General features: G+C 61.3%; 1 protein-coding gene across 1 annotated transcript; it reads right to left on the bottom strand.

Moving 5' to 3' along the window:
• Positions 1-229: 229 nt before the first annotated feature.
• Positions 230-13581, bottom strand: LOC117888835 (transmembrane protein 87A-like). The gene is made up of 13 exons (XM_034792603.1): positions 13450-13581; positions 12390-12573; positions 11273-11372; positions 10704-10797; positions 9556-9624; positions 8329-8437; positions 8008-8066; positions 7393-7496; positions 5797-5876; positions 4665-4726; positions 4059-4111; positions 3259-3289; positions 230-2616 (listed from the first exon to the last, which is right to left on the bottom strand). Exons 1-13 carry the CDS (start codon positions 13501-13503, stop codon positions 2575-2577), a joined length of 1041 nt encoding a protein of 346 aa, XP_034648494.1. The 5' UTR covers positions 13504-13581; the 3' UTR covers positions 230-2574.
• Between the last annotated feature and the right edge of the window lie 279 nt (positions 13582-13860).

The following is a 13860-nucleotide window of genomic DNA, read 5'->3' as shown; positions in this document are numbered from 1 at the left end:
GCCTGGGTCCGTGCAGCACCTGGCCCAATGGGGCCCCTACCTTGGCTGGGGCAAGGCCCGGGTCTATACAGTAGCTGGCCCCACGGGCCCCGCTCTCTGTCAGCGCTATGTATGTAGGCTACCAGCCCTCGGGCAGTGTCTTTCAGCCAGCTACAGAGACCCCTGGGCTCCCAACGGGAAGCGGTGGGGATGAAATTTCACTGCCGAAATTGAAAGCACACAAAGACTGTTTCGAATCGTGACTTCTTTTTACCATTAGTGGATGTAACACAAACAGAGTCCCCCCCCCCGGCCAAGCAAAGCAATACACCGCGCTCCCCAAAATCGAGCTCCCCCAACCAAAAAAATGGCCAGTGATGGGGGCAGAATTCACCCCGCCCGACAGCCTGTAAAGCATTTCACAGTTTAAAATTGAAGTCAGCGGGCATGGGACCCTCCTGGTGCAGCCAGAGCTGGAAGGAAACGGGGAGACAGGAAAAGGAAGATCTTCCGGAGGGGACAGATCTGGCTCCAGGCAGGTGACAGCAACGTAAACACAAAGCGGAGGAGAAGGTGCCGCTGCGGAAGATGTCAAGCACGTGGGGAACGGGCAGGGGAGGCGGAGTGGGATGGGCAGCCCTTAAAATAGGTCAAGCTGGCATCCGGGGGGGCGCAGGCTGGCATGGGGGATGCAGAGGCTCATTGAATTTCAATAGGGAAGGGTTCTGGGGATATAGGGCAAGGAGATGGTGGAGCTATAGGGAGACGACATGCCAGGCTAATGGAGTGTGTGTGGGGGTTATAGGAGAGGATGCGCTAGGCCATCAGTGTCAATTTCTAAAGCCTCACAGAGGAGTCACCCCATCCCGACAGACTGGGGAGGGACCTGGCTCTACCACTCCCGCCCTTTGCTGGGGGAAGCCAGACTGCAAGAGGGGGCTGCTCAACCGTGCCCAGAAGTCCGGCGGGCAGCCCCCGGCTGGCTGCCACTCACGTGGGTCCACGGGCCGCCCTCAGTTCTGCGGGGGCCCTCTAGGGGCACAGGGACGGGGCAGGTTTGGTTGGGCTCCAGGGCCGAGCTGTGTAGTGTAGTTAATATCCTGTTGGCTCAGGCGGGGGGGGGGGGGAGTTTGGGGGGGGGGGGGGGGGGGGGTCTGTCCGCAAGATTAGACACGGCCAATCACAGCCCCGCTCCTGCCGGCGGAGGGCGAAGCAGCAGGTGATCGATTTTCCAGCTCGCTGGCTCGTCAGCGCGACAGTCACCAAACAGCTGCGTAGCCGGGCGAGAGAAGCAGGCGGCCCAGCGACGCCAGGAACGGGGTGGGCTCTGCAGGCAGGGCCGCGCGGGGGCTCCGGGTCCCTGGTCGTTACTGGTGCTCTTCCTCCTCCTCCTCCTCCCAGTCCGAGCCAGGTCCAGTTTGCAGCCGGGCGCAGTCTGAAGCAAGCACCAGGCCCGTGTTCGCCCTGGCAAAGGGCACCAACTAGTGACCCTTGTCAGTTCCAGAATGGGGGGCCATGGCACGGACCAGGTGTCTCTTCTCTCTGGATGCAGGGGCATCAGCGGATCTTGGACAGGTCTCTTGGTGCGACCGCTGTGCCAGCCAGGAGCGACGTCGGAGAAGAGGGCACCGGCACGGGCAAGTCCTGGCACTCCATCCGCCTCAGCGGGTGCCCAGCTGGGGGAGAAAACCCTGAGTGGCCCCCGCTGGAGTCGAAGAGGCTCAGGGAGGACGCGCTGTGCCAGGCACTGTCCCTGGCAGCAGCTGGGATGCCCGGTGCAGCCACCCGGAGAATCCCACATCCAGAGTTGCCGCCGAGCGGGATCCCAGCATACACAGCAGTGTGGCGGGGTCCCCTCCCCAGCGCCTGGTGGTGGATGCACATGGCACATGGATTCCCTCAGGCTCTCTGGGCTGGAAAGAGGAAGTGTCCCGGTCTTGGCAGCAGAATGCGAGGGGCCCCAGAAGAGCCAGACGTTCTCCCTACCCCATTCCTGCCCCTGTCACTGCCAGCCACCCATCACTGCCACCTGCACCCAGAATGCCTCCCGCCTTCCCTTACACGCCCAGCTCCCAAACAAAGCTCCCGGCCTGCCTTCCCATATAAAAGCACCCCATCCCACTTAGATCGACCCCCCTCGCCTCCTCCAGACACCACCCCTGAAAGACGGGCACCCCCACAAGAACCCCATAACAGGTGAGCCCAATACGTGTCTGCCTGTCATTCCCCAATCCCCCCGACCCATTAGAAAACCACTTGCACGTGTCCAGCCAGCGCCGCTCCCCAGTGGGACAGAGGCCCGGAGCAGCTTAAAGCAGTTTCCTTCCTAATCCAGTCCGAGAAAGAAACTGATCCGGGTCGAGGTGCATTCTGGTCTTCCTCCCCAGACGGGGGCGCTCTCCTGGGGCCGCTAGCAGGGGAGAGCTCCCCAGTCCGTTAAAGCCCGAGAATTAGAAACTTAAAGGTAATAAAATAATCTTTTAACCATATACAAATATATATATTAAAAGAAAAACCACCAGCAACTCTCCTTCCCCGACGGGCCACGGAGGGAAGCTGGGCGTATCCTGCAGCGCGACAGGGCGGATTCCTCTCTCACTCCATCTTGGACATTTCAAATTTCGTGGTCACTATTTCCTGGAGCCGGAGAGAGAAAAGGGCCCTTGTTAGGTCCCACGGGGAGGAGAAGAGTCACCCCCATGCCTAGGACGACTCCTCGCTGCTTCCAAGCTAAACGCGGACACCAAAGAGATCGCTGCGTGTCGGCCACCTCTGGGGTGGGGCGCGGCAGCTGATGAACGGTGACCGAGCTACACGACGGCAGAGGGCAGGGAGTGAAGGAAAACCCTGCGCCCGACTAAAACGGGAAGGGGACACAGCGGCAGAACAGAGTCACCCGGAGAACCCAGAGGTAGGTAAGCGCCTGGCTCTTGTGAAGGGGTTGATGGGATCTTGGGTGATCATGAGTGGTTAGTGCCTCTGTTTCCTAGCAGGTCAGAGACACAAGAGAACAGCGCCCCCTAGTGCTGCACTGCGAGGGGAGCGCGCCCCCTACCCTGCTCTCTGCAGCACAGCGCCCCCAGTGCTGCACTGCGAGGGGAGAGCGCCCCCTACCCTGCTCTCTGCAGCACAGCGCCCCCTAGCGCTACACTGGCTCCGAGGGGAGGGGACTCACTGCCTTGCCCTCCGTATACATAGATGCTCTTTGGAGCGGGCAAGCTAACAGGCGGGTTCAGGGAGGAGACTCTCTGGGGCTCTGAATAGGAAAAGCAGGGTTACCTCATCGGAGTCCAGCAGAGGGGGTAGCACCCTGCAAGAGGGAAGAGAGGCAGGAAAGGTTAGTCCACGGGATTAATGCACGGACCGACGCAGGCCCTCTGAGGGACAGACGGATCTGCCTCAAGCCCAAGGCGTATGGGGGTCCCAAGCGAGGGCGTGAAAGGGATCTTACCCCTTGGGGAGGGGGAGGAGAATCTGGACATCGTCCGAGAGGAAATTCAGCCAGGACGCTGGAGTCAAATATCCCCAATCCCACAGCACGGACCAGGGGATATTGCTGGAGAGGGTTTTGGGGGCTCATTTGTCATCCAGGTATTCGCATCTCCTGCTCCACAGCGCCCCCTGGTGCCGTACTGGGTCATTATGGACTCCAAGGGGCGAGCGCCCTCCACCCTGCTCCACAATGCCCCCTAGCGCCATCCTAGGGCAATGGGGTCAGCACTGACTCCCAGGGGAGAGTGCCCCCTACAGCACAGCGCCCCCTGGTGCCAGACTGGGGTCAGTACAGCCTCAGAGGTGAGCAGCCCCTGCTGATACCATTTCTCCAGCACTGGGCATTTGCCTCAGTGGTCTCCCACCCAGGGTCCAGCTCCAAACGCGATTACCATGACAGCTAACAGGCCAGCAGCCCAGCGCGGCTAGAAGAGCATGCCAGGCAAAGGCCCTGAGTACGAACAGACCGTCCTCCTCACAGCATCCCCCCATGGGGGAGCCCCCGAGGGTCGCACGAGAAGATCTTAGATTGCCCCGGCCGACAGACGGAAGGGCCAGGCGACCTCAGGGATCGCACTCAAACCTACACGTCAGCCATAGACGAGGGGATGTTTTCCTCCACCCATTTCAAATCTTCATCCTGCAAAGAAAGGGGGTGGGGGGGAAACAGGTAGTGAGTGCTGGAGTCCTGGGGAGCATCCCCCAGATTGGGCGCATCGGCCTGAAGTTTGCAATACCACGAAGAATCCACTGACTGGGAGGGGACAGCGCCCCCTAGAGCCACTGGGTGGTGAGTGGCAGCACCCCACAGCACAGCGCCCCCTAGTGCCACACGGGCGTATTGGGGTTAGCTCACCCCTGGCCACAGAGTCTCCAAGGACGATCCCTGCAGCGTCTTGGGTCTCCCACCCACATCGTAAGCGGGCCCGACCCTGCTTAGCTTCGCAGCTCCAAGACGAACGCAGCCTGCGGTGCTACAGCTGCAAACCCTGTCCGGCTGCGCGCCGGCGGAAGCTGTTCACCCTGACTCCCCCGTCTGCAGCCATGAGCAACTTCGGCAGGGCCGTTAGGGGCCTAAAGGGCTCCGATGCGGGGCCAGGGGCGGCACCCGATTCAGAGCCTGACACTGGAGAGGTGGAGGCCCCTTTGGGGAGCCACGAGCCGGATCAGCACCCCCGAACCCCATTCCTTACCACTCGGCTGCCTTTGAGGATCCCATTGGCTTCATTTTTTGCACCCCTCATCTTCATCCCTTCTGCAAAACAGACCCCAAACCAGCGGGTCAATGAGGGAGCAACTAGGAGCAGACCCCCACCCACCTCCTGCTGCAGTTGCCCGGGATTCTCGCATTTCATTCACCGTCTAGTGGGTCGGCAAAGTCATTTCAGAGCGACAGCTGCTGCTCGGTTTGATCCCTCCCCTACCTGGCTGGCAGGGTTCAAAGGAGCCACTAGCAACAGAGGTTTTGGTTGGAAGCCACCGCTGCCCATCGAACGGGGCTGACCCAACCCCACCGCTGCACCGCACTCTTGTGTCTTTGATTGCAGGGAGCTTGACACGCCACTTAGCCTCACAACCCCTCCCCATGTTTCCTCTACCTCACAGCAGGGGACGTGACTTTCCCACCGTCACACAGCAGATCAGTGACAGAGCCAGCCTCCCTTGTTCCAACCACTAGAGCCCACTCCCCCACCAGCTCCAGGAAGAGGAGAACCCAGGAGACCTGACTCCCAGTCCTCCCTTGTTCCAACCACTAGACCCCACTCCCCCACCAGCTCCAGGAAGAGAAGAACCCAGGAGTCATGACTCCCAGTCCTGTCACCACTCCTCTGACCCTTATACAGCACTGCCTACCTCCTGCTTACATAGCTGGATTACTGTCCGACATCCTTATCTTTGTGTACAGGGCAAAAATAACCTTGCCCCCTATATATTGCCCTAGGCACATACATACACCGTGCAGAAGCTATGTAGGTAGCCAGTGCCAGATGTCCAACCCTGTGGCTGGATCATTTCCTGGTTGTGATAATTTAGAGCCCTGCTAAGTTAAGGGGAAATCAAGCTCATGCTTCAGGGAGCAGGGGTCAGGAAGGGCTTCGCTCACCCTTTCCTGCACACCCCACGTTGGTATACGCCAATAACCAAATTGGTATTATTGGTGTGTGAGCACAAGCCAGCCACACGCCAGGGCACCGAGAGAGCAGGGTGAAAGGTAAGGAGCAAAGGGAGTCACTTGAGTTCAGGCCAGTTTCTTCCTACCCTGCCCCAAGCAACGGACACCGGAGTCCAGGGTCTGGGGGGAGAATCCTGTTAGATCCGACTTACCAAAGGCCTCATTCACCATATGTTCCTCGTCCTCGTCCTCTTCCTCGCTCCCTTCATCCACCAGCGGCACAAACGCGTATCTGCCGAGATAGCACAATGGTTCACAAATGCACAGATCCCATAGCCAGGAGGACCACTGTGTTCATCCTCCTAGGCAGAATTTGATTCTTTTTTAAATAATTTCAAAGGGTATCGATGTTTGTTTAAGCACCTTCCCCCCATCATTAGCTACAGTAGAACCTCAGACTTATGAACCCCAGAGTTACGAACTGACCGGTCAACCACACACCTCATTTGGAACTGGAAGTACACAACCTGGCAGCAGCAGACAGACACAGACACACACAAAGCAAATACAGCACAGTGCTGTGTGAAACAAACTACTGCAAAAATAAAGGGAAAGCGGCATTTTCCTTCTGCACAGTAAAGTTTCAAAGCTGTGTTAAAGCCAACATTCAGTTGTCAACTTTTGACAGAACCACCAGAATGTTTGGATCACAGTTGCGAACGTTTCAGAGTTATGAACAACCTCCGTTCCCCGGGTTCTGGAACGCTGAGGTTCCACTGTATTTAAATTTTCCCAGGTGTGCAAAATTCTGGGTTTTAAGCATTTTTTTTTTTTTATTTAAATGTTCACTGTTGTGGGAAATTATGGGGCAGCAGGGACAGACAATTATTTAACGACAGATGCTAAGGTTTAAAAAGTGACATTTTTTATAACGGTTAAAACACCAACTGTCAATATCACCCGTCAAACCATGAGTAAATGGCTTGAAATCAAACGCCGATACGTTCTGAAGCAGCATTCGTCTTCCTTTTCCCAGCTGTATCTTCAGTTCTCACAGATGGAAACGTTTTCCTCGCTGGTTTGCGTATTTGCGGTGAAATCAAAGTTTACTGGCATTTACCGATCAAAACCAAATCCTTACGGGGACTTCCTTAAAATAACTCCTGTTTGAACTAGGGCAGATCTTTCAGAAGACCATGCCAGTTGCAGGGATTTTTTTTAAGGGGGGGCATCACCTGGGGGTGTAATAGCCCATGGAGCAGGGCAGGGGATGCAGCCAGCAACTGGGTGGAGATGTGGCTCCATCTTAGCCACCAGATCTGGACTGGCTGCAGGAACGGCTGGGCGGGTTATACAGGCGGTTAGACCGGATGCTGACAATGGTCCTACGGGATAGTGTGTGTGCACGAGGGGAACCAAATAATGGCTCCCTTAGCGCCACGCTGGGGTACTGGGGTCAGCAGTGGCTCAGTGGGAAACAAGATCCTTCGCCCCACTCCCCCATCCCAGCTCCCATCTTGAAACACCCTTCCCCCAACAACTGACCTCTCCCATCCCAGCTGCCCTTCCCTGCTGCCGGGGACCAGCCTTTCTAACCGAGACTGGATCCGAGGAGGCGGCTCATCCCTGGAAAACGGGCCAAGCGCAGCTCTCTGCCAAGCCCCAGTCTAGATGCTTTCACTGCCCCCTCCGCCCGGGTGATCGGCACTGACGTTACGGACGACACCTGGGTTGGAGCCTTTCATTCCCAGTCCCGAGCGCCTGGCAGAGCATAGCCCGGGGGGGAAAAGGGGGAGGGGTCCAGGCACCTTTGGTTGTTGGCCGAGGGCCTCCACAGGAACATGATCACCAGCAGGATGATGGAGAAGAGGAACCTCCAGAAGGCGTCGTCAATCCACAGCTCCCGCCAGTCCTGGGAAGGGGCAAGGGAGCAGCGGGAAAGGGAGTGAGCCGGGGGAGGCAGGACAGACACGGAAGCCCCCTCCTCCCTGGGTCGTCCTACCGCGCCCCTGACGTTCAGCCACACAGCCTCCCGTTGGAGGCAGGAGAGTTATGGAGCAACGGGGAAACTGAGGCACGGGGCGGGAGTGCCTTGCCCAAGGGCACCCAGTGAATCAGTGGCAGAGCAGGGAACAGAACCCAGGAGTCCTGATTCCCAGCCCCATGTGGGACTCAGCTTCCCAACAGTAGCTGCTGGAGACTCCGGCCGGTAGCACCGCAGGAGGTCGCAGCCAGCCAGCCACCAGGGCTGGGGGGTTAGACGCTGCAGCGCGGATCTGCAGCCCCATGCGGCCTTCACAGCCAGCCTGGGCCCAGTTCCTCCCCAAGGGACCCGACCCTCCCCCAGGCTCGGCTCTTGTTCACCGGGTTACTGTGCCAGCCCGACTGCCCGTGGCACCCACAAGCAGCGCCTGGCTACTCACCGACTGGCACTTGGTGAGCCGGAAGGTCTTGGTGGTCCAGATGATGAAGATGACGGAGGCTGGGGAGGAGACAGGCTGTTACCAGGGCGACGGCTGCCAGGCGGGTCCCCCCGCCCCCTCGTTCAGCTTTACCATCACTACTGGGGGTGGGGGCATTCAGTGCCAATCATCCCCGCCCGGGCACAGACTGATTCGGGGGCACGGCCGCTCAAGAGCCCGGGAAGGGATCCTGGTGGCCTCCGAGCCCTGCCCCGTGGGGTCCTGCGCGCCAGGAGAGGGGGCCCAGCTCTCAGTGCACTCCCCCCAGCGCCCCCGGCTCACCGATCACGGCGAAGATGAGGGTGTTGGTGAAGTGGCGGTACAGGGACAGCTTCACCGTGTTGCGCCGTAGCTTCAAGAGCTTCATGGTTTGCACCAGGCTGATGAGGATGTGTGGCCCGTTAAGGGAAAAAAAACTGGGTACGCCGGGAGGATATGGGGGGGGAGGGCGGCTTCACCTCCTCGAACTCGCTACAGCCCACGCGACCCTCCCCCGTCCATTCTATGGTGTCTGACCTGGGCCCCTCCCCCAGGCATGCCCCATAAACCAATGGGGACTACTGCAAAGCATTCTGGGACACCTCAGATGGGGGCTGGGGGGAGTGTCAGCGTACAAGGAGGCCCGAGAGAATTACCTGTCTCAGGCACTCGGTAGCACACAACACACGTCCTCCCTGCCCCACACCCCGAAGGCCAGGAAATGGTTAATAAGCATTCTCTGCCTCCTGCAGCCCCTCCCACCCCAAGAGGCCTAAGGGGGGGGGGGTGAGGGTCATGACCTCCATTTTAGAGACAGGGAAACTGAGGCACAGACAGTCTGCCCCCAATACTACACAGCAAACCCTAGGAATACGACCCAGGAGTTCTGACCACTTCCCCCCCCCCCCCCAACTGCACAGCTCGGGATAGAACCCAGGAGTTCTGCCTTGCAGCCCCCTCCTGCTCCAAGCACCATAGCCCAGGCCCACCCAGCATTGGGGATACAACCCAGGAGTGCTGACCCCACGTCCCCTTGCTCTAACCACTGGACCTCACACTCCTCCCAGAGCTGGGAATAGAACCCAGGAGTCTTGACACCCAGCCCTCACCGGACTGCTCTAACCACTAGACCTCCCTTCCCCTTCTAGAATGAGGAATGGAACCCAGGAGCCCTGACACCCAACCCCCACCCCACCGCTCTAACCACTAGACCCCCCCTCCCCTCCCCGAATGGGGAACGGAACCCAGGAGTCCTGATGCCCAGCACCCACTGCCCAACCAGTCCTCAACCTCCCAGTGGCCGGAGCAGTGGGACACGGAGCCCGGCGGCGCTGGGGACCCGGACAGAGGAGGATGGGAGCAGGCTAGTGAGCGTGAGGGGAGGGGAGGGGAGCGCAAGGGAAGCGGGAGCACGAGCACGAGGGGAGCGGGAGCAGGAGGGGAGCAGAGGGCGAGGGGAGCGTGAGAGTGAGGGGAGCGGAGCCGTGCCGTGCGGCCGAGCCCGGGCAGACCCGCGGCGGCCCAGGATATCCACCAGCAGAGGGCAGAGTCCAGCATAGCCAGGGGGATGGCAGCCAGCAACACCAGGTCATCCTGAGCCTGGAGAGGGAAGAAGAGAAGCAGAGACCGGTGAGCGGAGGAGGGAGGAGGGGGGGGGGGGGGGGGTCGCAGGGGGACAGCACAGACGGCCACAGTCCAACCCACCTTCGTACAGCCCCCCCCATGGGGCAGCCGGTTAGAGGACAGGAGTCCCCCACCTACAAAGGTCAATCAGAACACTAGCCCCACCCCCAAGGACAATCCCCCAGCTCGCCCCGCCCCATCCCTCCCTCCTACAGGGAGCCCCAGGGCAAACCTCCCCCTGCTAGGCCCCGCCCCCAAGGCAAGTCCTGCCACAGCTAGGCCCCGCCCACTGTGGGGCAATCCCCACCTGGCCCCGCCCTGCCTCTCACAGGGAGCCCCAGGGTGACCCCCACAGGCCAGCCCCACTCCAGGCACCCGGTGGCCGGGACCATGAGTGTCGGGACTTCCCCCTGGCTGCTTCGCCCCACCCCCAAGCGAGCCTGCTGTGGGGTGGGGGCCGGGGCAGGAGGAAGGCGGCCCCGGGGGTGTAGGGTAAAGGATATCCACCAGACGATGCAGGAATCGACAAAGGCCAGCGCAATGTTGCACACCAGGGTGGTCGTGCTACCCTGGTCCTGGGCAGTGGGGAGGGAAGAGCCAGACGCTGAGGGATCATGGAGCAGGGCCAGCCAACCCGCCCCACACCAGCCCAGGCCATCCCCCAAGTAAGCCCCGCCCTCTCCCCAGTTTAGCCCCACCCCCAACCTGCAGTCCCAGCAGCCAGCCCCTACCCACACACCTTCCCAATCAACACCCCCAGGGCCGGGGACGAATCCCTCTGGGGCTGCCAGGAGAGAGAGCCGTGCCCAGCAGAACCCTGCGGTCCCCAGCAGGGCAGTGCCCCGAGGATGCCCCCCTGCCCCTCCACTGCATCCCTCCTGCTCCTGCCGCCCCCAGAAACAACTGCCACCATAGCCCCGTTCAGAGGCATCATCTCCCACCCGCCGCGGGGCAGCCGGGGGCTCCAACGAAGCGCCCCCATCGCTGTGACTGGGGCCGTGACTCCAGGCCGCCCATGGCTGATGGCCCCCCCCCGCCACAAGGTCCCCACTTACCGATTTCACCCGCAGGACGCCCTCAATGATGGAGAAGAGCAGGTACATCAGGCCCACGCCCACCACCCGGTTCAGCAGGGCACCCAGCCGCGGCCTGCAGAGATGCACAGACATCAGGGTCGGGGTCACCCACGGAGCGGGCAGGCCAGGGGAGAGAGGAGGGGCCTCTTCCGTGAGATGAGCCGCCCTCCTCCAGCTTCCCCCACCCCCCGACGCCCGGAACGGTCACCCCGTCCTCCACACACATGGGCTGACCCATCTCCAACCAGGGCCCCCGCCCCCCAATCGGAGTGGCAAGGCACGGAGCCGCTCCCCACAACCCATACGAAATGCACGCTACTCTTCCTGCAGGGAGGGGAAGGTGAGCTCTCAGGCTTCAGGGCGTAAACTGGTCCTTGGCAGGGGTCAGGAAGGAATTGAACCGCTCGTTCCTGGAAGCAGCGTTACTCAGGGATCATCCCCCAGGGGTCATGGGCTAATCTGCCACGCATCACTCTTAAGTCTCTTCCACTGGTATTGTCTCACGCACTCTCCCTGACCCCCACACCGCCCCAGCCCCAGGTACTCACTTGACAATGCCGTACCCCAGGCTGGCGATGATGACCAGCACTCGGGCCAGCATGCGCTTCACGGCGCACAGCACTTCGGCGAAGATCACGGCCCCTTGGACTGGAACGGGAGAGAAAAGCAACGTCACCACGGGGCGGGGAACAGGAAGGTTGGGGCACAAACCATCACCCGCACCTCTCCCTGCCGTGCACAGATGCCCCCTGGCCAGCCCCGCCAGGCATAGCCACCTCCCAGCCCCTCCTGCCTGCCTGCCAGCTTAGCTGCTGAGAACTGGGAAGAAAGGGAATCACCCAAAACGGGATCAGAAACCAGAGCCAGGACCATTACATCGGTCCCATGCCACCCCCTAGTGGGTGCCAGACAGAAGACGCAGAGACGGAAACAGACAATCTGGCCTCGTTCCATGCAAGGAACAGGGGTAGGGCTGGGGTCCGGCCTGGATCCAGCCCACAGGCTGTATGTATGTGGCTGGCACGACCCTCAAGGAAGCTTCCAAATGGGAACAGAGCGCAACTGAACCCGGGGCGTCTGGTGACAGCGTCGGAGGGGAAGAGCGACCGTGACTCGCTCGCTGGCGGAGCAGCGCTAAGGCCAGATGACGACGCTTCGGAGGCGTGAACTGGGAGCCGCGAGGAAACGCAGAGGGGAGGAGAGGAGACAAGGAGGGTGGCAAAGGGGGAGCACCCTCAGCGAAAGGGGAACAGATTTTCCCTGCATATGATGCCCAGCAGGACAAAGCAACAGCGCATCAAGCGCAGCGTAATGATATTCAGCGACAGTGTTCTCCTGTCGGTCTCTACGCAACCCAGGGGGGGAGCCGCTGGGCCTGAGGGCAGCAAAAAGGTCTGGGGTCGGCGCTGAGAGGGGAGAGCGCCCCCATTGAACCCCCCCTTTATTCCCCTAAAAGCATTGTTATGACTGACTGCAAGGGGAAAGCGCCCTCTACTGAGCTCCCACCTGCTCCCCCAGCAGCACAGCGCCCCCTAACGCCTTGCTGGGGTCAGTGCCAGAGAAGGAAGGGCGCCCCCTACTGACTCACCCCCAGGTCTTCCACCCACGTCCCAGCCAGGCTGAACCCTGCTGGGCGGGAGCGGCGCCGGGGCCCCGAGCACGTACCAGACACCCCCTGGCTCTGGAGGCTCTGGAACTCGGCGTAGAAGACGGCCTTCTCCAGCATGCCCAGCAGGATGACGCCCCCGATCCAGAACTGGATACGCAGGATGTCCCGCCAGTAGCAGGCCAGCAGCCCCAACCACAGCACCCCGTAGAACACGTATACGATGCACATGGCCATGTAGAACTGCGGGGCGGGAGAGCGGCGCAGCTGATGGGTCTGATCACAGGGGCAGGGCGCGGGGGAGGGGGCCCGCCTGGCTGCCCAACACCTCCCCCGTCCCCAACCCCACCCTGCGGCCTTGAGATCAGCCCTGATCTGAGGGGCCGGCGACCCTAGCGCTGCATTGGGGCCTGCAATGGCTGTGAGGGGAGAGCGCCCCCTATTGAAACAGCCACTTGCAGCACAGCGCCCCCTAGCACCACACCGGGGCTGCAGGGGAAGCGACGATTGAAAAAGGAAAGCACCCCCTAGTGCCATAACGGGGCATGGGGGTCAGTCCTGAGAGCGTCCCCTACTGAGCCATTTTGCAGCGCAAATCCCCCTCCAGTGCCATGATGCAGCACTGACGGGGGAGCGCCCCCTTCTGAGCACCCCTCCCCACTCTGCAGCGCCGCCCAACACTACGTTGGGCTCAGAACCGGCCCAGAGGCTACCCCCTGTGTCCCTTCCCGCAGTAGTGGGATATGCCCCAGCGGTCTCCCTTCCCGGTACCAACCTGACCAAACCCTGCTTAGCTTGCAAAACCAGCCAGCATCCCAGCTCATGGTGCTAAATGAGAATGCGCTCAGTGGGGTCAGGCAGAGCTGGGTGGTTACCCACAATGCACAGCACCAAGGGGGAGAGGGGCTGGCAAACCCGCGCCAGGAGGCCATAAAACAGCCAGCAGCGAGAGCCGGCAGCAGCCCCAGGGAAGTTCCTGCAGGGAGCCCAGCCCGCGGCGTTCCTGGGGAGGGGGTGTTAGCACAGCCATGGAAACCCCCGGGCTGCGCTCCCCAAACCGTGCCAGCCCTGGGGGTCGGGTCCCTCCCCTGAGCCTGGACCCCGCTCCTGCTCACTCACCGCCATGAGGGGCCACTCGGAGGCGGAGATGTACTGGTAGTGAGGGTGTTTCATCCGGACGTCAACTGGGGAGGGAGACAACGGAGCTGGGCGCCGAGAAGCAGCCAGAGGCCAGGGGCCCGCCTGCCCCAACAGCTGTTCTCCAGCTGTGTTCGCCGCCCCCTCCCCCTCCGGGCCCCCCTCCCTCCACCAGCTGCCCCCCCCCAGCCCCCTTCCTTCCGCAGGGATCCGTCCCGTTCCCCCCAACCCCTCCCCCTGCTCAGCTCATCCCCGCCCCCGTCCCCGCTCTCCCTGGGACAGCTGTCCCTCCCCCACATCACTCCCCTGGGACAGCTGTCCCTCCCCCACATCACTCCCCTGGGACAGCTGTCCCTCCCCCACATCACTCCCCTGGGACAGCCCCCTCCATCC

This window comes from Trachemys scripta, chromosome 16 (genome assembly GCF_013100865.1).
Source record: "Trachemys scripta elegans isolate TJP31775 chromosome 16, CAS_Tse_1.0, whole genome shotgun sequence".
In the NCBI taxonomy this organism is placed as follows: domain Eukaryota; kingdom Metazoa; phylum Chordata; order Testudines; family Emydidae; genus Trachemys; species Trachemys scripta.
This window is presented reverse-complemented; position numbering and strand designations above follow the sequence as displayed.

What these genes read in the sequence shown, in the direction of transcription:
- LOC117888835 (XM_034792603.1), bottom strand. Translation starts at nt 13,503, where the DNA reads ATGAAACACCCTCACTACCAGTACATCTCCGCCTCCGAGTGGCCCCTC. An exon ending in TATGGTGAATGAGGCCTTTG is followed by an intron (nt 4,727 to 5,796) that starts GTAAGTCGGATC and finishes TCTGTTTTGCAG; the next exon opens with AAGGGATGAAGATGAGGGGT. An exon ending in CTCTGCTGGACTCCGATGAG is followed by an intron (nt 2,617 to 3,258) that starts GTAACCCTGCTT and finishes CTCCGGCTCCAG; the next exon opens with GAAATAGTGACCACGAAATT.